The sequence below is a fragment of the Colossoma macropomum genome, unplaced genomic scaffold (assembly GCF_904425465.1).
Source record: "Colossoma macropomum unplaced genomic scaffold, Colossoma_macropomum, whole genome shotgun sequence".
In the NCBI taxonomy this organism is placed as follows: domain Eukaryota; kingdom Metazoa; phylum Chordata; class Actinopteri; order Characiformes; family Serrasalmidae; genus Colossoma; species Colossoma macropomum.
The window spans coordinates 27,098,842-27,121,232 of NW_023494784.1; the positions used below are offsets into that span (position 1 = coordinate 27,098,842).

Below are 22,391 nucleotides of genomic sequence, written 5' to 3' on the forward strand. Positions count from 1 at the left end.
CAAATGCTTACTGAACTACCACCATTGGAGCCTAAATGCAAAAGACATACTTCAGGAAAAGCTAGACACACTGCATCTAAAACCCAGTTTTCATTGACATAGGCAAACCTGCCCAGCTGAAATGAACCATTCTGCTAACAAGACTGCTGCTTACAGAGACAGATCTGAGTATAGAACACACTATGCTTTTAATATAAAATTGAATAAGGACAGTGCTGACAATAAAGCAATTTTTCACCATATCAAAACCAAATACTCTGGTATAATCTGGTATAATATATTCCATAATGAAAATGCAGCTGATCCAGGTGTGTTTGTCTGACAGTAATAAACAAGCAATTACATTTATTGCCTCTCCTGGACTCCTGGTTTTCACACGTGGCTCTGGTGTGTACCCTGCATATCAGTAATGTAACAGATACTGCGCATCAGTGTGCTTTTTACATGTCAGCTATCTGCCATACCATCTATGTTTCTCTACTTAAACTAATAAATAACATTGGGAATTAGAACCATTTAGGAAATTAAAATATTATATATTCTGTAATTCATCTAATAATAAATAAGTGGTAAATGGCTAACACTGGGGGAAAATTGGAACGACAGAAGAAAAGAAAGAAAGAAAGAAAGAAAATGAACTGGGCTGAATCAGAAACCACAAGGATGAGATATTCCCTTTTTTTAACCTTTTGAACAAAATCAATACACAGTTGGACAATATACAAAAACATTTATTTATTTTTTTTATATGAAGTGCTTGAAAACCTACATATCTGAAACACAGCCTGACCACGGGGGAAGATGAAAAAAAAGGGGAAAACATAAAGACTTAAAACAAAACGTAAGGAAAAAAAAAAAAAGGAAAAATGTCACAATGTCTCTTGTAAATCAGCAACAAGTGAACAGGCCAGGTCGAAGTGACCTCCGTTCGCCCTCCCCCCTTCTCTTTCTTTCTCTCTCTCTCTCTCTCACACACACACACACACACACACACACACACACAGAAACAGGTCAAGTTCTAGGCCATGTTATTAGTTATCGATGTGGCACACAAAAGGGGGGAGGGAGATCGCAAAGGGTGTTGCTGTTGGCAGATGTATGTATCTATGTGTTTGTGAGCGCTCAGATTTTCACCTAGTCCCTACAGCAGGTTCAGAGAGATCCAAGACTTCTGGGTCTTCTAGTACTCCACAAGAGGTATTGTGAATGTGTGTGTGCATTCATGCCTGAGCCAGCCTTTCGAGGACTCTGCGGTACTCTGCCAGAACCTCCTGGTAGCTCTTCTCCAGTTCTTCATGCTGTAGTCTTGTGTCCATCTGACTGATGTGAGAGGCCAACTCCTCTGGACGCAAACACTTACGCATCTTCGTCAGCTCACGCTGGTTCTTCTACACATGAGAAACATGAGAAATGTTACAGCTCACCATGGAACTACACAATTAATCATAAACATGGTCATCCAAAACTAATCACATGAAAACTTCCTGCAGATAAACAGTAGGAGAGAAAATGACAGAAAAAAGACTCTACATTTTTACACGAAGACATACAAGACTGCATGTATGTACTTCTGTATGTACAATAAAAGTCCATCATGTAACTCTTGTATGCACATGCACGGAGTAACACGCATAGTACACATAACCAAACAGACCATTTCCACCTGCATGAAACAAACGAGCACACATCCTAACACCCCCATTCCCACCCCGGGGGAAGCCAAGCAAGAGAGCAGGAGAGAGAGAGAGAAAGAGGAGGGAGGGAGCACAAGAGAAAGAGCATCTGGTCTCCAGATCCTTCCATTCTACTCTACTAAGGAATTCCAACTTCCTTTTCAATCCCACATTTTTTTTAGTCTCTTCTGTGCCCCTTGTTTAGCCTGAAGTTTGCATGCTGGTCAACATCATTGTGAGAGGTTTGGGAGCCGTGGTCTCACATTCCCTACTGATCCCATTTTTATGTTAAATGTTTAACTTACAGGGGCATGGCACAAAGCATACTACTTCACATAAACTAATATTATCATATAGACCCTATGGAGCACAACTTATATACACATTGTAGTGGCAATATATTTTAGAATAAATACCTAATAACGGTTCTAAGTGGAGCCGGAACACCAGTACAAAACATAACTGATCAGCATAACAGTCAGCGATTAATCACTGCATCCAACAGCTTTCTAAATTACAACTACGACGGGTGTGTGAACATAACATGAAAATATTAAACATACACTATAATAAAATGTTTTAAAAAAATTACACACTACACCCATGATTGAAACATACAGGATTAAAAAAAAGGATTAAAATAAATAAATAAATAAACATCTGCAAAAAAAACTGCAGCGTGTCAAGCAAGAGAGATCAAGAAAGAGAGTGAGTGAAAGAGTGAGCGAAACTACAGTATGTGAGAGAAAGAGGGAGAGTGTTTGTGTGAGAGGGCACAACTGATTGTGAACAGTTTGCTACATTCCTTGTAGCAAATAGCTTGTCTGAATGAGATGCAAATCCCTAATAATGACAGCAGCTTTGAATAGAGCCAAGTCCTGCAGTGCAGACTATAGCCACTGCCTGGGGAGAGCCATCAGAACCCCTCCCACCAACGAACAGGTTTCACTTTAAAGGAGCACATGTCCCTTGAGTATATTATATGATTTCTATAGCATAGCCTAGCCTTTATTTTTCAAATAAAAATATGGATAATTCTATGCAATTTTATGTTCTATTCTACGTAAAAGTCAGATAACATTTTGGGCATTAATGCAAAATGTTTTGGCAGAGAATCACAATGGATCTAAATAAGTAACAATTTTTTCCACACCTTTAAATCAAAACACAGAGTTTGGATTACCTCATTGTGTACACACTTACCCTGTACGGCCCAAAGAGTCTTTTCTTCACTTCCAGCCGGAACTCTCTGGCCTTCTCCTCGTCGCTCATGTCAGTGTTTCTTAGCCGCAGAATCTCATACACTCGCCTGGCGTGCTTCTGCATAGGAGATGAAAAGAGAAAGTTTGGAAACATCTTGTAGAGGAGTAAAAAGGCAGAGACACATGAACACAAGTGCATCTCTCATTCTCGTAGTTAAGAACAAAGAGGTAAGGTTATTTATAAAAAAAATAAAAATCTCAATGTAAGAATGTCTGTTCAATTTAAGAATACATACTACGATGCAACTGACTGCACGAGAGATGAACATTCTATTAAGCTTGTATTTTAAAGCATCAAAAGGACATTAATGACACTCAGTTTGAGAAGCACAGCTCTAAGCTTCACATAGTCCTCCATGGGATCAGGGGCAGCCATTTTGCCTGGTCATGCCATAGGCACCAGACTGTGATAATCACTCACAAACAACAGGGCCAGGGGGATTCTGGGAAATAAAAGAGGGAGCTGGGATGTAATTGGAGCAGTTAAATAGTGGCCTAAGTGCAGAGAGACAGAAGTCTTGTAGGAGCCACACTGAGGTGAACTCCCACCCATTCACAGTTAATGGCAAGCTTCCAGTGGTGTGTGTGGGCATGGGTGTGTGTGTGTGTGTGTGTGTGAGAGAGCGTCTCTCCTCCTCATAATGAAAGTCACAAATTTGTGAAAGGCTATCAGGAATTTCAAATGGGAAAAAAATACTTGACGTAATTTGCTGAGAGGGATATTTACTAATCACAACTCTGTCCATCATATTTAAACAAAAAATAAGTTGACAATCATTTGAAAATGCAGAACAATATTCCCAATTGTTTATTTTTCTGTTGATAAACTGAATCACTGGGTACTGAAGGTCTTTTTCTCTCTTAAAAAAAACAAACAAAAAAAACAAAAAGCTGAAAACCCATATAAATGGTGGAGGAGGCACAGGTCAGCAACAACAAAGTCTCAACGACCTAGATAAACCCAATTTAAGGTAAGCCTGAATTTCAAAAACAGACAAAGTAATTTTTGCCTTATCCTCACATTTTGTGGCAATGAGGTTCACATGGTTCTTTTTGTACGAGCCTTACTATTAGCCTGTCTCAAAAGCATCATCCCCTCTCTATGCATGTGCTCTCCCAGCACAAGATAATTGCTTCATTTGTACTATGAGAACTTTTTACCATTATGAAGCATGTTGTACAGTATGCATATCTCACCTTGTTGATCTTGAGTTTCTCTCGTGCTTCCACAGCCATCTCCTCACTGAAGCCCTGAGCCAGTTTCTCTGTGGAAAAGGAGGGCAAGGCCATGCACAGCTTCACCAGCACAAAGTCCCTCAGCTTCACATAGTTCTCAGAGGGATCCTCCGCTGTAATAATTCATTCAGACACAAACATCAGGTCAAATTCCGAACAATTAAAGAAAGCAATACAATTTCACAAGCTATTCAATATGGGATTCAGGTGCTTAGTAACAGGGGCTCCCACTCAGCTGACATCCTTTCTCTGTAACTGCCATTGTAAATGATCCAGTTCCACTGACAGACATACATTCCCAGTCCACTATCTTTCACAGATGACACAATTCCCACTGGATCATGAACAGATTTCACAATTTCCACATCCCATTAGAGTGGTACAGGTTAGTTTAGTTTCATCTGACCACAATAACTCTACAGGCTTTTAACAAAAGCAAGCTAGAACCTGGCCTTTTCATTCTTATGGTTTACCTTTATCTTGTGATCCTTTATCTTGTGAATCCTCTGAGATCAGGCTGGTGTGTTCTACCCTGGTCTTTCTCACATCTGTGATTACATACTGAAAACTGTAGTGAGAGTCACCAGCTTTTCTTTGGCTCTTGAGTGGCCCATCTGGCCCAACTGCTCTGTGTTGGAAAATCCTCAATCTATAGCAGTGCCAGCCAATTATGGACATCACTTACACAAAACTGTACAGTGTCAAAACTGTGCTCTCTAAGATTGTTTAGCTGTCTCAAGTTTGTAAAGATGCAGTGGCTGGCTTTACATGTCTAGGATGGAGCACAAACTTGCATTCACACTGCCAGATTAGCTGATACAGCACAATAAGGAATATTCAGACAGTGGGTGGGCAAGGGTGCCAAATAACACTAGAGATATAACTGAGTAGAAATACATACAACATTTCATTTTGCTCTGATTTTTCTTGATGGCCTGCTTTTCTAAACTTCCACCACTGTCATCGCCTACACAAACATTTAATCATTTAGGTTTTCTGAAAACTTGATAATGAAAAAATTGTTCAAATGATAGAACTATTGCTCAAATTGTCCCACCACAGCCAGAGTAACTCACATTTATTCCCACTGAGGTGTCCTTAACCTTTTTTTAACCCCTATAAAGACAACTCCCCCCACAATGCATCAGCTGTCTGCTTAGACTGGGAGTATTAAATTGGGTTCCTTCCGCACCACAGCTCTGCAGAGATTAGCTCTGAATTCAACTTCTGAAGCCCTAACTGATTAGCTGAGGAGCTGAATCAACTTTGTTTAATGAGGAGAAACATCTGTAAAGTCTGCTGTGCTGTAGCCCATAAAGAACCCAGTTTGTCATCCCTGACCAGGTAACACCCTAAGAGGTGTTGACCTGAGAGTGTACAGAGTGATGCTAAAAAAAAGAGGAGCATAAGTTTGTTTTGCAGTCTTTGATAATTGTGCACTATTCTCAAAAACAATGCTGACAGTCTCTGCTGTGCCCGATTGCAACAGTTATCAAAAATTTTACTAAGGAACAACTTATTTCTAGATCATCAATGTGCATTCTTCTATTTTAAGTCAAACATGTTCTCCTGATGATGGGGGCAGTTCACTGATTTTAAACATCAAGATCTACCACTTACAATGACAAACGAGCAGCCAACTGACTTGTTACTTATATGCCTCTGAAATGGGTTCCCTATTTATTACAAAAAAGTTGTAATTCCTATTTACTTCACCCTTCATTTTAACATTACAGTAGTTATTCCACTGCTGGCGCACAGAGCCAAAACAACAATTAATTCACTGTCTGCACTGTAGTGAATGTATGTCCTATACAGACTGATTAGCTGTCAGACAGAGACCCAAATACACATACATACAGAGACAGAAAGAGAATAAGTTAGGAGACCCAGACAAAAAGCGCAAAGGAGAAAAAAAAAGAGAGAGAGAGAACAAAAACAGGAAAAAGGACATATGAAAGCTGGGCGAATGCTGGCTGCAGGTCTGTCGTGGTAGAGTGGCGCTGTGTATTCACTTTGAATGAAAGCTAATCTCTCTCTCCCCACACAGCTCAATAATTATGCCATTGTGTGAGAGAGCCCGAGCAGCAGCATGTGGCCAGCACATTTCAGCAGCAAACTGCCTGCAATTTACATACATCCCTCCCACCTCGCCACACGTTGGACCGAAGAGCTCCAAGCACAGCCGTGGCAGAGAGGAATTTCAATTCAGCCAACAACTATGCTCAAAAAGGAAGCTCTAATCAATCCTGTCATGCACAGAGTATGTTTTAAGAAACTGCCTAAAAAATATATCCAAATTGCATTAAAGGGAAAGGAGAACGACAGATGCAGATCTCTACCATGTCTGTGTGTTTATAGAAGGCCTTAGGCCAACAGTGGCTCATATGAGTAACTCAAAGAAGAAAAACGGGAGAAGCAATCCCACATGTCAGAACCACTCAGAGGTATGCACTACAGGCCTAATTTGATTAACTCCTGAAAGAAGGTTAATGCAACAAGGAAGCTTACATTTCAACACAACACATATAATCCAAACATTCTTCAACAACCCATGTAATAGTAATAATGTACAGTTCCTGAAAGTAATTTTCACCCCCACACACCTGTGATGTCCTGCACTTTAGGTGAGTTGCAGTAGAACCGGTGGACTGTTTCTAACAGCTGAGCTCCATGACCCTCGCCCTGAAATGGTGGCAAGATCAGCATCTGACTGCTCAGAGAAAGAGAGAGGGAAAGACACAGAAAGGAAGAGTTACACACCAGCAAAAATTCTAATAAAAAACATAAAAGAAGAGGTTTAGTGACCATAGTCAGAATAGCATGAATCAAAAGCACAATAGTACATTAAGGTCATAGTCCTTCACATTTTTAGACAGTTTTTTTGCTCTTGTTCTCTCTCCATAGTGCTAGCAAATACACTGCACTCCCACAATATCACATCCAATTCAGCTTCACATGATACAATGGACATTTCATGATCATAATGATGACCTGATACAGATATGACAATATGTTTTGTTTAATACACATAATTCATGTCCGGACTGCTTTATTTTCTCCAGCATAATACTTGATATATCTCCACCAAAAGATTATCTTTGTTCATTCTCTTGGCCGACATAATGAAATGTTACCACGCTGTGCCAATCAATATATTACGCTGATTTCCAAAATGGGCTTTTTGATGGGTGCTGCTGACTTTGCCATCCTTATAATAAGCAAATGGGGGTTGGCTTATAGGATATATAAGCCAGTAATTTGGGGCATTTAGGGACAAGAGAGCCAGAGATGTATAATTTTCTTTTCCTTTTTTCAAAGAATAAAAGAGAGAGAAGGGCACGTGCTTCCCCGGTAATTACCTGACACGTGGTCTGGTTTTGTCTGGGTATACGTAGTAATTATACACTGTCATGTAGCCAACCGTAGCGTAGAGTGTCTCCCCATCCTTATTGTACTTCTCAAAACTGCAGAGAGAGAGAGAGAGTGAGAGAGGAATAGAACAAGAGACAACGGGCAAGTTAGAGACAGAGAGAGAGAGAGAGAGAGAGAGAGAGAGAGAGAGAGAGAACACAAAGGCAAGCAGGTCAATCATAGGCACGCTCCCATGCACCGGACCCTCTATCACTCTTTCAATGTCCCTGTCTCTCTCAGCTCTGGCCGTTTATCACCCCCCACCTTGCACATTGCTTGTTTTCTCTCTCTGGCCTGCTGTCAGTGTGAGCATGCTGGAGCAGGGCAGTTGCAGCCTGTGCACCTGCTGTAGAGAGTGAATGCATTATGCACTTAATTGGTGCACTGCAACTTAGAGAAGAGAGGAGCGGAGAGAGGGAGGCATCTAGCCTCTTCAAATCTCTCCAGTCCATTTGCCCATTGTCAGCTTTAATAGGTGCCAAACTAAAGAAAACACTAGCAGAGTCTCCTTTTCTGTTGCTAGAGATTCCATTCACTGTTTCAAAAGACAACAGCATTCAATTCAGCCTCTTGCACCAACCAAAAAAAGGAAAGAAAAAAGAAAAGACAGAAAAGAAAAGAGACAAACACCACAAAAGGAAACTCTTGCGAGATCAACAGTTCACCTCCATGCAGGGGGAAATATAATTAAACAGGCCTGGTAATTGGTCCCACAATGAAAGGTAGTGAGGTCTCCTCACACACGTGTGCGTGTATACGCACATGCACCTGACTGAGAACGAGAGGGATATTTTTTATACAGCATGCTCATGTTCTCTACTCTTTATTAATTCTGAGTGCATTCTCTCAAGTTCACTTCCAAGTTCAGACTTGACCCAGAACAAGGATTAATGTGCCTTCAAAATGTGCATGCTTTAAAATTCAGGCTCAAAACTCTGCAATCATATAGCTATGCTTGCTCCATCCTACCACTTACCATGGAGGTTTAATTAGCATTTTGTTTCTGCTTTTACCCATATACAGTGATCATAGTCATATCAGGTGTAAAGAAGGCAATCACCACATCAACACTTTAGGCAACCAAATCTGGAACAAACATCCAATTTCTATTCTAAGAATAATCTAATGATGGCTCTAGGTTCCTGTTCTTCATGCACTCTGTTGTTAAAAACAGCAAAATGCTCACATAAGAAAGAAGTCCCAGCGATCGTCATCTACATCAATAAAGCTGGCTGTCTCAATGAACCACATGAGGAAAGTCTGGAGGCGCTCATGGTACTCTCTGAACCCTGCGCATGAAATATCCACCTGTAAGGCAAACAGGCAAAGACGAAATCTTGCTATAGCATTATGACTGTAACAGAGTGTGACTCTTTTCCCCAACTATGTCATTAGAATGTCCTATTCAAGGTCATTGACAGAGTGCTATGAGGAGCATTAAACACGACAGTCTTTAAATCCATTTTCAAATTAAAGTATCACAATTGGTAGAAGTTAATTACAAGTCATAGTTAAAGTATTTATAGCAGATAAACAGAAAAAATATTTCTTAAATCAAAAACGTACACACACGTAGGTATAAAATTACGAGTTTGTACTGAGTGTAGGCTCGTCATAATTTTAGCTGGTGAATAACCACCATAAAAATAATAGTGATAACAATATACTTGTCTTTTTTTGTTCCCTTTATGCAAGTATTAAGGTAGAAGCCCAAAGTGGCCAAAGTGGCTGATTAGCTAGCTTGCTTTCTAGCTACAGGTACTTAGTCACACCAAACTTATCACAGATTCAGCTCAAGCTCAAATAAACTCACAGCTGCCCACTAAGCGCAGTATAGCACCAACCTATGATGTGTTACGCACGACTGTTTGTTGCAACAGAAACATATGATTGTAAAAGATAACAACTGTGGAAAATAAATGTGATTGGCAAAATTAATTATGATTAGATGACTGTGTAATAATTATGACAGGCCTAACTGTGGACAAGAAAGCATGAAATGTACTGTAACTAGTGAAGATCTAGTGAATCAGGATGTGAATCCATAATGAATGCTGCTTAAGAAACATCATTGATTGATACCTTATGTATTTGGTAGGTGAGGTCTGCTCCCTCGTCCACATTGTGAACTTTGTAAGTGTGCAAGAGGCTGCCAAATGGTTTGAAGTTTGCTTCTTTTTCCAAGAGAGTGATAAAGTCGTCCGTGTTACAGCAGAAACCAGGAGGAATGATTTCTCTGATCTTCCCCTCGACATCATCAGGCTAAAGAAAGACACAAAGGGCACATAAGGCTCAGTATGAATTAAAAAATAATTCTATTAAATAAATTATGGCTAAAAGCCTGAGTGATCTATTTATGTAGTAGCAAATATAAAAAAAACAGTACTCATTACACAGGAACAAATCTTTCTGATGTTATAAAAATCACTTTAAAAATGTCTCACAAGAAGACAAACTCATTTAGTTAACAGAGGCTTGTATGCACCCTTTTTACTGAATAAATTAAGTTAACAGTACACCATTAGGTGACAAGTTTGTACTCTTTATTTCCCAGTGCCCTGGCCTTGTATGTAACCTCAATGGAGCCACAACAGAATAATACCCTATTGTTCTGTCATTAGGCTATACTTCAGCCTTGATTGACATAGCACATGTGGAATTAAAAAAAGAAAGAATACATATTTTTGTCAAACAAAAAGGAGAACCATTAGGCAATTAGTACTGTCAGCTGAGTAGGCCTTCAGCCCCCCTCTCTCCTACTCTCTGAAAGACCACTTAATTGAATACATTTACTACTTATCTTAAACCATGAATATTTGATGAAGTCCCTCCACAATAATGCGTCTCTGCTTCTCACCGGGCAATAAAATTTAATGAATTGATCTCAACCTTAACAAAAAAACCTAGGCATCTATAATAGGCTCCTCTCCTCTAAGCCTGGCGAGCGAACTCAATCAAACGAGTTTGCCCCCGCCATTCAAAGCCTCCTGGGCAGACAAAAGACCCCTCCTCTGCCCTCTTTTGGGATTTTTTACTCAGCAGAATGCGCAGTGGCTTCAGCTGCGATGTTTGCATTGTATCCATTTCCATGCGGATTGACATGAGAACACTTTGTATTAAGTTGCTAAGCAGGGCCTTTGGCACCATTTAGGCGCGTGATGGGCATTAGTTCTGTAGCAGGCCTCTCGCTGCTCCACATTCAAAACAGGGAAATGAAGAAGGACAAGGACAAAACGCACGACAAAAGGCTAATGCAACATGGCGCTAATTCCTGCTCTTTCAGACATCAGCTAATATCAGCCAGGAAGCAATGCACCTGCGGCTGAGAAACACTTCTCCATTGTTACTGTTCAACTGCATTTCTGAGGCATAAGAGAATCAGGGAATGCACATAAAAGGCAAAGGACAAACAAGTCAGATTGTCCCTGCTCTCTTCTATACAACATTTACAAATTGCACAATCTTCTATATAAAGAGTGCATTGTTAGGTCACTATATTAACTAACAGTGCTTCTTCAGAGCTTTTAGTCCATTTGGGAATACATCATCTTTTCAGGAGAGAGCTCAACAAAGGTAAATGCCAGCGTAGGATCTAATTCTTACATAAAGGGTTTCATTTTAATCAAAGACCATCTTGTTCTGTAAGTAAAAAGGGGAATAAAGTACCTCAATATGAGCAGCAATTCCCTCCTTCAGAAGCACTACGTTCAAATTTACCACAAAGACTCACCTACTACATAGGGTACACTATATGCTGCTGTCATCTGACAATATACCAAATTGTTAACAAAGCTAGCCTATCTTTTGCACTTATGCTGACGTCCTTTTCGAAGATTATTTCACAATTACATCTGGATACAGTACAATTTTAGCACAGAACTGAGCAGAGCAAATGTTGACTGGATACATGCAGACGGCCTGCTGAATCAAAACAATAAATCCCATTTTGTCTGATCTCTGTGGAGGAAAACAACTTAATTTGACAACTGGTACAAATAAAGGCTAACTAATATACAGCATTGGCCTATCAATGATCAATAGCAATGAATTACAAACAGCAATTCATAACAACCTAGTTCAAAAGCCTACTGCTCTTTATGTTTATTCAGCAGTGTTATCAATAAAAACATACTAATTGCAGTGAGATATTGTAGTTCTATGATGAAAACCAATACAGTTTTATTTTCAGTAGAAGTGTTAAATAGTCTCGCACAGGCCAAACATACTGGATATCCCTATATCAACAGTTACAGCTAGCTCTTTATATTCATCATGTATAACTGACACAATCTTAGATTATTTTACATGTTTTGCTAATAGACACCACAAAGAATTATTGTAGAGCAGGCCCGGGATCAGATGACACTGGTTTTCAAACTGTGGGTTACAAAGAAGCTGGTGCCTGGTTTTTGTTTGTTTTGAGTGGTTCCACAAGGACAAAATGCATGAGAACATAATGAACTACATTTTAGACCAGAAGTAGAAACCACTGTGTTTATTTCATCGTTGCTGCTTCCAATGCACTCGTGTTATCACTGTGGCCTTTTATATTCGCTGTGTGCAGCAAGCAAAGTCACGCACTCATGAAGTGCAGTTATCGAGTGTTGTGCAAAATATGGCGGAAGGGACGCATGGCAGCCACACTATTTTTTGGGCTTGCTCCAAGTTACAAGCCACTCAAAGCACGCACAGAATTTGTCTTTCACAACTACTTATTCATCCCTTAAAAGGCCAGGGCCCTAAGAATAGCTCAACCTGTTTGCAGTGAAGTCACTGTAGTTACTGAATAATAAGCCTTAGTATGTAATAAGCCTGTGATTTTAAAATTCTTAAAAGTAACAAGTAAAAATTACAGGCCACTTTTACCAGGAAATTCTTGTTGACTATTTTCAATGATGTACTCTGTTGTATGATGTATTTTGTCAACCGATCATTGCAGTTCTGGTGTAAAGTAATGCTTTTTTAAATATTTTAGCATAGTAAGCTATTGCACTCGTAGATTGAAAGAACAGTAAAATTGAGGAAAAAGTGAGCTAAAGGCTTAAGGACATCATTACATAATATCACTTCATAAAGAACTTTTACCTTGACATGTGGATCTTTGCATATGTTAGGAAACCCCTCTGAGTTACTATACCAACAAAATTACACCTGTTCATACAATATTCTATTAAATGTAATAAACTCAATATTAAAATATAACAAAGAAAAAACATGAAAGCCAACCAAATATATAAAGCCTTTTGGAACAAGATACAGTTAATGGATTGAAAAACATTTATGAAGTTTCTTGTTAAAAAAAAAAATAAATAAAAGGGATCATGTATGAAGATACACTACCATGAGTGTTAATGGCAGAAAGTTTCCAGGTGACCACTGATATGGTTACACACGGGTCTGTTACCGCTGTAACACTGTTATGACGTCATGTGTGGTCTGGGGTTGATTGTTTTGCATGTCAGTCAAAATGACATCTTACTCTCAAAGCAGGAGGTTCTTGGCCACAGTGAGACAAAACCCAGGACCTGAGAGACTCAATTTTCTATATATTTTAGAACTTTAATTTTAGGTGACAATGTCAGTCTTACTGCCAGGCGCAATCCAAACAGGTTTACTACTGCTCTGGGCTGTTAGCAGGTTCTCATCTGGATTTATTTCAGAAAAAAGAAAATTCTAAATGATAAGTGCTAGTATCTTGGAGCAGCTGGAAACTTCAGAGTGCACCGTGTAATGAAGACTAACAGAGATCAGGGTTAAAAATTCTTGTATAGAAATACATCAAATCTGAAAAATAACCCTATAATAAAATAATAATAACTATATAATAGAGAAATTTGTTTTTAAAGATAAATTAATTTCAGGAACACTGAAACAGCCATTTATTTTTGTCTCTCCGTGTAAGTCTTAACTGTAGACAAAGCAGGTCTCCCTGGTGTATCACACTATGGGAAAGTATGAACTGACTGCATTCTTTTTGGAACATGCATCATACTAGACAGCAGATTGTCAACATTGTTGTATGCCTAATTCAAGTACTAAGCAGATGGAAATTAGCTAGTTAGCTAATTCTGTTGGAAAGCACTTTTGTTCAACTTATGTTTTATATACACGTGAACAGATGATACTTCTAGTACTTTATTTTAGTCTTAATCTAAATCATGCTTGCCATAAATAAGGGAGTGTAAGGGTGGGGTGGGGGAATCGTGGAAAGCATACCCATAACTGCACAAACCTTGGGTATCACTGCATGCATGAAATACACATTTTTCCAAACCCATTATATTACGAATTTTTCAGGCCTACCTCCACACAGTCAAACTTCTCGGTGACCCTGGCAGAGTATTTCACTTTGAACAGCGTGCTCAGGTTGCCTGCAGTGTAGTACAGCTGAATCTGAAGACCTTTGTAGCCAAAGGCCACTTCACTATTGGGCAATTAAACAGGAAAGTGTAAGACAGTTGTCATATTTGACAAGGTGCAACGCTCATATTAAGAAGCCATGACAAACTATGTTTACTGGAAAACCTTTAAAGGAGTCATCATAACAAAAATACAGTGTACACTGTAAACATAAACAGCTGACACTTGACAGACTACTGTGAGCATGCTGAGTTGCAGAAAACTGAGCATTTGCTTCAGCACCAATCATGTTATCATTATCTCTGAAGACTTTATTTATTAGCAATAAGAATAAAAAACACTTTTTAAAACATTCACAAACAGCAGTACTGAAAAATGACAGAGGGTGTCAAATCCACACACCAGTACGAAGAACTCATTGCATAACATTCAGGTAGTATACAGGCTGTAACTCGGTAAGTTACTTACTCATCACCAAACAGTTGATGGCTGTACTCAGGGTGGAAGGTTGTGCTTTCGTCCTCTATGTCCTCTGGGAAACGCACTGTAAGAAATACAAGTACAAGCTGATAAACAACTATAACGGAAAACAAGGCCATTTTTCCCCCAAACAGCTCACATCTTAACAAAGGCTTAAATTGTCTTCCTATTTGCTAACTTCTTACCGTAATTTTCCGTTCCACCTTAAATTATGCAGCAGTTACATTCTGGCGCTGTAAATGCTGCACTATTAAGCTACTATTTAAGGTGAAACGGAATATTTCGAATAAGAAGCTGACGAATAAGACTCTAATTTAAGACTCTTCAATTCAATAACGTATTTTATAATGAAGCTTACCTAATTTTAAGCACGTTGCTTGGTTGGTGTCACATTTATATTCGGCCAGTTTCTTCTCCATCTCATTCACACCTAGAGGAAAAAGAAGCGGCTAGAGTGAACATAACGGCAACCAAAACAAGCGGCTGGTGCTGACAGGAGGCACTAATTAGAGAACTACGAAATGCAGGGTGACAAAACCTACTGTAGTTTTGGAAATCGACATATGAAACATATGTCTGTATCCAAAACAAGCCAATGTTAACTAGCTAGCTAGCTAGCTAATAGCAGTAGCTTAGTCTGGCTGCTAACGACCAGTTAGCAAAGGGCTGTTTCTGACCATGTCTGTGAGACACTATGCCCCCAATGTCTATAACAGCAAAAGGTCAGGTAACGAACTGGATCATTTCAGGAACAGCAGCTAGATTAACGATGATTTCGCATAAAGTTACTTGTTGAAGGAACAGCTTTCACCACCACTAACCTAGCTAGCTAGCTAACTCTTAACAGCTAGCCAACTAACCTGAACAAGCCACAAAACAAGACACTTCGGTTATCTCTCTCACACGGTTATTTGCTATAAAACACCTGTCAGAATAACTCCCTGCTGGAGCAAGAATGCAATTTTCTCACCATCTTCATTACACTAGTTAGTCAGCTAGCCGTATATATCCAGCTTGCTAACGCAGCTGTGGCTAACCAGCTAACGGAGCTACCGCAGACATTAACCGGTTAGCAGAATGTCCACAGCCACTGCAACTTACTGTCAGACAGAGCGCTAACAGTGTAATACACAGCTTTTTATTATGTGCTATACACGTCTACAGAAATCCTCTAATGTGAAAATATAATGTATCGCTTCAACTGCTTACCCGCCATTTCCACACACAGCTTCTCCACACCACCCGCGAAATGCAAAAGCACGTCCTGTTTACCCACGTGCTTCCGCTCTCAGATGTGATTGGAGGAAAAGAGCCGCGGGTTTGACAGCATTTTCCCGCGCCTTCAAAATCCATCACTGGGATGACCGCTATGGTTATTATGCTTCACCGTCTCTTTTGGGACTAAATCTACATACTAAATGTTGTGAAATGATTTTCTCATTTTATTAGAAGCATTTTAAAAATTGTTATTATATTTTATACATATTGTTTTATATTTGGAAAAATTCCATATAAATTACGGTACATCTTCAAATAGAACTTGTTAGAATTGTTTTTGTTTTTAAAAAAGACCTTTAAAGAAACCTCTAGCAATTAATGCTCTTATGCACTGTACTACCTGTAATTAGTGTAACATGCATTTTGTACCTCTCTTGCCCTGTAACCTGTAACTGAATACTGTTCAGTAAAGCATCTAATCATTGGGATGGTCCACAGCTGAAAAGCTCCCTGCTCCCACTGCTCCTTCTGCTCCTTAAATTGTAGGAGGAGAGCCTGCTGAGATCATTATAGCAGTTACTTAGAAGCAACAAGTTACAAGTATTTCCGCATAGAGTGGTTTAGGTACTGTGGGGCAGCGTACTGGGTTATATGTATGTTTGGTTACATGGAACATACATTTCATAGACCTTGACTGATGCCATTTGATTAAATTACCCTAAAACTGTTGTAATTTCATAACATTTCCTTTTGCTTATTTACAAATAATACATTAGTAAACATCAGCGGAAATTGAAATATATACAATTGTGGCTTCATGATTTCAGCACTGATTTGGGATTTATAATGAAAAGATTATAACATTTAACATGAGGTTAATAGAATAAATAAGCCTAATGCCTCAGTCGAAAACACACACAATGTGACTGAATGATCTTTGTAAAATGTGCATCTGAGTAAGCAGCTGCCACCTTGGTCTCAGAAAGCATTTGATTAGACATTGTGAAGATTGTGAAGTGCATATAAATATCTTGCTAAACAAAAAAATCTACCATTTAAAGCTCTCATACAAGTGAAAGTACTAGAGAAATAACTGAATAAGTTCATGTTAATCTCCACTAAAATTTCACCAAATTAAAATTCATATCTGAATTAGCTGAACACTGTAGTGAAGAAAATACCTGCTGTTTAATGTTTCTTGATCCAAAAACAAAAATGAAAGGCATGTAGTGTGTTAGCTGACCTCAACAACCCTATAAAATTTAGATTTAATAACCTGACAGTTTGAAAATGGATTGAACTCATCAGCTGACAAATTCTCAATGCAACAAAGGGCCTCATGAGAACATAGTATTTTTTCTTCTCTTTCTTCTTCCTCTTCGTCTTTCATTTTTAATGCTGTTTGTATCAATCATGACACCGGCAGAAAAGACACATAATAAAAATATAATGACTTTGCTTCCAAAAAACTTAAAAAAGTAGAAATAAAGCATGTCACTTCAAATGTATAAATTGTATATTTCCACATTATACTTAATTTGTATTTGTTTTATTCTACCTATTATTTAAAATATATGGATTATTTATGTAGACATTAGAATATAATAGCTTTATTGTCATTGTTCAATAAAATTTAATTACCTTTTCCTTATTGGATGCTTAAACATCAACATTATGCTATTAAAACATAAATTAAGTTTATTTATATAGATATTAAAGAAATAATTAACTTTTTTGTACAATATAATATGACGGAGCTGTTCGCCGCTGTGACCCCCACCCCCAGCTGTGAAGCAGCAAAACTTGGGATAGCTCTTTATGACCCAGAAGAAATCATCAAAAATCAGTACCTCACTACGCTACTAATTGTCTTATGGCTGAATGCAATCAAATCCTCACAGCAATGTTCCAACATCTAGTGTAAAGCCTTCCCAGAACAGTAGGTTCTGCTAGAAAAAACAGCCAGGACCAGTAGAGCTGGTCACCAACAAAACCATTATGCTGTTTTGCATGCTGGTATGTTTGTCAACCAGTGTGACTATGCTGGGTGCCCAGCTTAAACCAGCACCAGCATAAACCACCTTAGACCAGCATGGAATTCAGCGTGGAACTCAGGTAAAGTCTCTACTACAGGGAAATTCCACCGATTTTCCCAACTGTAATGTCTTCCCCTGCGGGAGTTTTTAGAGGCATTTAAGGCTTTGGACGTCTGGTTCCTTTCACCACCACCGTGGACAACTCTGATTCGGTTAGTTTCTCTAAACCTTTGGACACAGTGCAGCAGGTAATACTTCACAGGTACTCTATTCATCTCATTAGTCAGCTCACTGCGATTTCTCTCGTTAGCACTGCAGTGACAGAGCCCCTAAGCACTCAGCTGTGTTGTTTCCTTGCCTGAACCGCTGTAAAACACGCACACGACCGCCTACAAAGAAAAGAGGAGGTGTAGTAATGGCAGGAACAGCAGTACTCGCTGTAGTAGTAGTTGTCGTCAGTCTCCGACTCCCGGCGAGCTGAGCGCTTGTGCTTGTCGACGTGACGTCACTCCAAGCATGGCGGTCAAGGTGACTCTGTCAATATTGTGCTTTTCAGAAATAACCAGGAGCGTGTATTTCTTATTTAGGGACTTTAGAAACGCTTTAACTAGTAATGGTGGCGGGACTCGTGTGCTGTCAGCAGCATCTATACGATCAAGCCTGTTTCCGACAGCCCTAGACAGAAAGAGAGAGAGAGAGAGAGACAGGAAATATCTGTGTTTTGGAGCCTACAGCTCTGGACCTGTTATCGTTTCAGTCTTTTTATTATGTTCATGTTAACGTTTAGACTCTTCAGAGGCTGAACTTCAACGTCAGAATATGTTTTTAAGCTGACACTCAGTACTTATCCTGCAGCACTGAAGTTAATGATGCTAAGAGTGCTGATGCACAACTGCTAAGTTATTAAATTCAGAGCTATAGCACCAGTTAACCTATTGCAGACCATGGTAGGTAGGAAATGCTTAAAACTGCTTGTGTTTGCAGGTGCAGTCCACTAAACGAGCCGACCCCAATGAGCTGAAGGAAATATTCTTGAAGGTAGGAGTCCTCCTCAAATGAAATATTGTCATTATTATTATTATTATTATTATTATTATTATTATTATTATTATTTAAGGCTCGTCATTCTGTTTCTGAGGGAATGTTGTTTGTTTATTCCTTCACTATAACCCCTTTTAAGCATAAGTATATCTCTGTCAGCCAAGACTGGGTTGTCTAAAGTCTTCATGATAACTGCACATAGCTCATTAACCTAAGTAGTGAATGAGCAGTAGTGACATTACTGACCAACAAACTGCTGTACTGGTGGGCAATATGACAATGTTTCGTCATATCATGAAGAATTGTGTCCCAGTACATCACAGCATGGTTGCCTGAACATATCATGGATATCATCAGTGCTTAATAAACATTAACCAACTACATGTTTCATTACAAAGAGAGCATAACTGGTCCTGTTTAACCCCTTAAAATCCCAGGCTTGTTACATCATAAGGGTTATTATTCAATAACTGCATGGACTTACAGTTCATGGAGTTATTCTTAGGTCAAAGAAGTGTGAAATTAAAGTTTGGACCATTTGGTGGGTCCTGGGAATATATTAATGTGATTTAGTGCATCACTGTGAAATGTTAAATAAAAATTATTGTATTCATAATGTTTGATAGTATTTTTAAAATGTGGCACTGTTGGTACATGCAGTCTGTACAAAATTATCCAACCTCAGAAAAAGTAAAGATAGTGATACATATGGTTTTATGGTGAAATTGTATTTTTTGCTATATCGCCCGCCCCTGCAGTGCTGCAAGATGTCTGCTAGCAATGTTAAGTCCATGTTAATCCTTGATTTTCCTTGGTCTTCCAGCTTTATTATTTAAAAATAATTGGCTAGTTTTACTGTGTATAGTCATGGGATACGTCTCAAATAGGTACAACATTAACTAGCAAGTTTAAAAAAACAAGAAAAACTGAGTTGATCTCTCAGCATTGCACGCTGAACTGTTGCTCTGTGTGTGTAAAGTGGTCTTAGAGGAGGTTGTGTGTCAGAGCTGGCTGAGGTCCAGAGCACGAGAGGAAAGGTCACACGCATGCTTGGACTAATTCTGTCGCTCCCCTTCTCCCTGGTATCTGCCCTTTCTCCACCCCTCCTGACCTCTGACATTTACTTCGGTCTCCTGTTGTCTGAACAAGGCAATTGATCAACAAATATGCAAATTGCAACGCAGGCCACTTTTGCTGTATTTTGGATCATGAGCACTCTATGGCTGGCCTGGCTATAAGTCCCTTATTTGTCTTCAGTGTCTGTGAAGGCTCAGCGGTAACTGATGTTACCTTGCACTGTCAGCTAGTTATTGAAAGCACTTTGACAACTCTCAAAGAGAGTGGTTCACAATTTAACCTAGCAACATTTTAAAAGCCGTTCTCTCTCTCTCTTACCACACATCACTGCACAGTTAACCTTGCTCGACAGCGATCAAATCTGTAATTGACAGAACTATGATTTTAATACCACCCTCGTCACATGAAATAATTAAGTAGCTCTCAGAAATGAAGTCTGCTATAATGTGTAAAGGAGCCACTGAAAGCAAGAGTACTATTTCACTCAGTGCTAACTACGTGCTTGATTTGATGATGAAGTACTTTAGGCTTACCACGGCTGAACTTGTGCTCAATTATATGGTGAAGCTGTTAATAAATTGATTGGAATTAATGCTTTCCCCCACAAGCATTAGCTGTAGAGTGTGGAATGGTGTGTCTGTGTGTGTGTGTGTGTGTGTTTGTGTGTTCGAGGGAGAGTGATAGACAGAGAGTGTGTGTGTGTGTATATTTTAGACAGATATCAAAGAGGCACTGTCATGATCAGTACAAGCTGAAGTTTGTGATCCTCTCCTAGCAGCCTTTTAGTTGATGGTTTGGGGATTTTATTTGATTAACTGTACTGGTACCACAGTCTGTACTGATTTCTGTCAGCGTTAAGACAGCACAGTAATAAAATACAGGACCGTGCAAAAAAGCAGCCAATAAAATTGTTTAAAACTATTCATCTCAGCTGTAAGGTTGTTTTTTCCGAGTAAAAGCAGAATCAGAATCTTTATTCGCCAAGTACCAGATGTGCAAGGAATTTTTCTTGGTGCAGGTGTCAACGTAATATTAAATTCAATAAAATAAATATAGAAAAATATATTCTGTACATATATATAAAATAGAGAGTACACAGATAATCTGGGGTGGTATAAAAGATGTGCAATAAGAGTTAAGTACAGTTACAATCAAGTTCTGAACTACGTGTGCAGTAGCTAAAAAAGTGAGCAGTAATGTTTATATATGTTTATATAATATGTATATAAAATATATATACACACCCTGTAACCTTGAATGCAAGTAAATATAAATACAGAAAACAGAACATTTTTCTGTTAAGTTATTGGTACTTAAATAATATATAATATAGTTAGAAAGATACACATTTGATTTCTGCACTCCAGCCTATAATGGATTGGTTAAAGTGTCCATATCCTACATTTGTCTTGCATTCTATGTTTTGAGGTCCACGTTTGTTGGATTTACAAAAAAAAAGTCCTAATTCTTCCCTACATGACCATTTATCAGTGTTTTTTTTTTTGGCCTATAGACTTCAACAGGCTGCTTTTATTACTGTGCCTGATAATCTGATAATAGTCTGATAATACGTATATGAGGTTTCTTCTGATTGGCTGCTCCGTATTGTGCCTCATTCATAGAGTCCTAATTGGACTGGTCTGGGCTGAAACACTCTATAAATTCAGTGTCCAGTAGGTGGATCTAAACTACTATAAGCTTAATAGGCACACATATGTGAATGTGTTGGTTTCCATGACATCACAGTCACACTGATTTCAAAATGGGCTGTTTTTGCACTTTAGTTTCCATAGGTGGACTGTATGGACAGGAGTGAACAGTATGTTTTGATGCTTTAACAGTGTTTACATACAGCATTACACTCTTTAATTTCAAGAAAGTGAGGAGAATGGACCCTTTAAATTCCATCAGCAGCACACCTAATTTATTTTAATGTGGGACTGATTAGCTAAACTGGGTGTTGGGTTAAGTTAAAATCACACTGTTTTCTTTATTAGTTTATTTAGTCACTGTCAGAACAAAACCTTATATCTCCAAAATGGTATCTTTACAGGAGAAAGAAAAAAAAACATTCTTAATGTGTAATGAAATTAATGTAACAATATTTTTTTCACAAATAATTTAGGAATATTTCTATTGATCCATTCATCATGAAACCTTAACACAATTCAAATGGAAACTGGGGTTGTCAAATTAAGAAAAAAGCTAAAAAATAACAAAATTGGATACAAGGTTTTATTATTGTAATATTCTAGTGTAAATAATTGTTTACTGCTCAGATCAGTGGGTTAAATGTTAGACACCTTTAGACTTTTGCACAGAACTGTACTTGTAGTTGGTTTATGTATCAATTTATCCAAATAAATTTATGTGCAAATTTTATGTAAATTTGACAAAAAACTATAAATAAAAAATTCAGACTTGCTCTTAAATGTAAGCACGATACAACCACAAAATTTCAAGGCGAGACAGACATTTTCAAAAGGCGTTGCTGTAATGACACTGTTAATGAAGTATTTGACATTCAGCTTCACAAATTGACTACTTTGAACTGAAGCTCAGCTCTCTGACACCTTTGCACACACACACTTTTG

The 22,391-nt window shown here is 38.6% G+C and overlaps 2 protein-coding genes across 2 annotated transcripts in view; one reads left to right on the forward strand and one right to left on the reverse strand.

Annotated features, from left to right (window-relative positions):
- Positions 1–884: 884 nt before the first annotated feature.
- hat1 (histone acetyltransferase 1) lies at positions 885–15,706 on the reverse strand. The gene is made up of 11 exons (XM_036566280.1): positions 15,635–15,706; positions 14,784–14,855; positions 14,414–14,489; positions 13,889–14,009; positions 9,668–9,847; positions 8,772–8,893; positions 7,534–7,638; positions 6,778–6,884; positions 4,133–4,284; positions 2,877–2,993; positions 885–1,388 (listed from the first exon to the last, which is right to left on the reverse strand). Exons 1-11 carry the CDS (start codon positions 15,639–15,641, stop codon positions 1,221–1,223), a joined length of 1,227 nt encoding a protein of 408 aa, XP_036422173.1. The 5' UTR covers positions 15,642–15,706; the 3' UTR covers positions 885–1,220.
- A 2,386-nt stretch (positions 15,707–18,092) lies between these two features.
- The window catches only part of LOC118805482 (calcium-binding mitochondrial carrier protein Aralar1-like), a 36,090-nt gene continuing 31,791 nt past the window's right edge, over positions 18,093–22,391 (forward strand). Inside the window, exons 1-2 of the mRNA XM_036566292.1 lie at positions 18,093–18,207; positions 18,664–18,717. Coding sequence (XP_036422185.1) covers positions 18,196–18,207; positions 18,664–18,717 — 66 coding nt within the window. The 5' untranslated portion in view covers positions 18,093–18,195. The remainder of the gene's footprint in view (positions 18,208–18,663; positions 18,718–22,391) is intronic.

What these genes read in the sequence shown, in the direction of transcription:
- hat1 (XM_036566280.1), bottom strand. An exon ending in AGAAGTTTGACTGTGTGGAG is followed by an intron (nt 9,848 to 13,888) that starts GTAGGCCTGAAA and finishes GTCTTTCTTTAG; the next exon opens with CCTGATGATGTCGAGGGGAA. An exon ending in GACTCTTTGGGCCGTACAGG is followed by an intron (nt 1,389 to 2,876) that starts GTAAGTGTGTAC and finishes TCTCATGTGTAG; the next exon opens with AAGAACCAGCGTGAGCTGAC.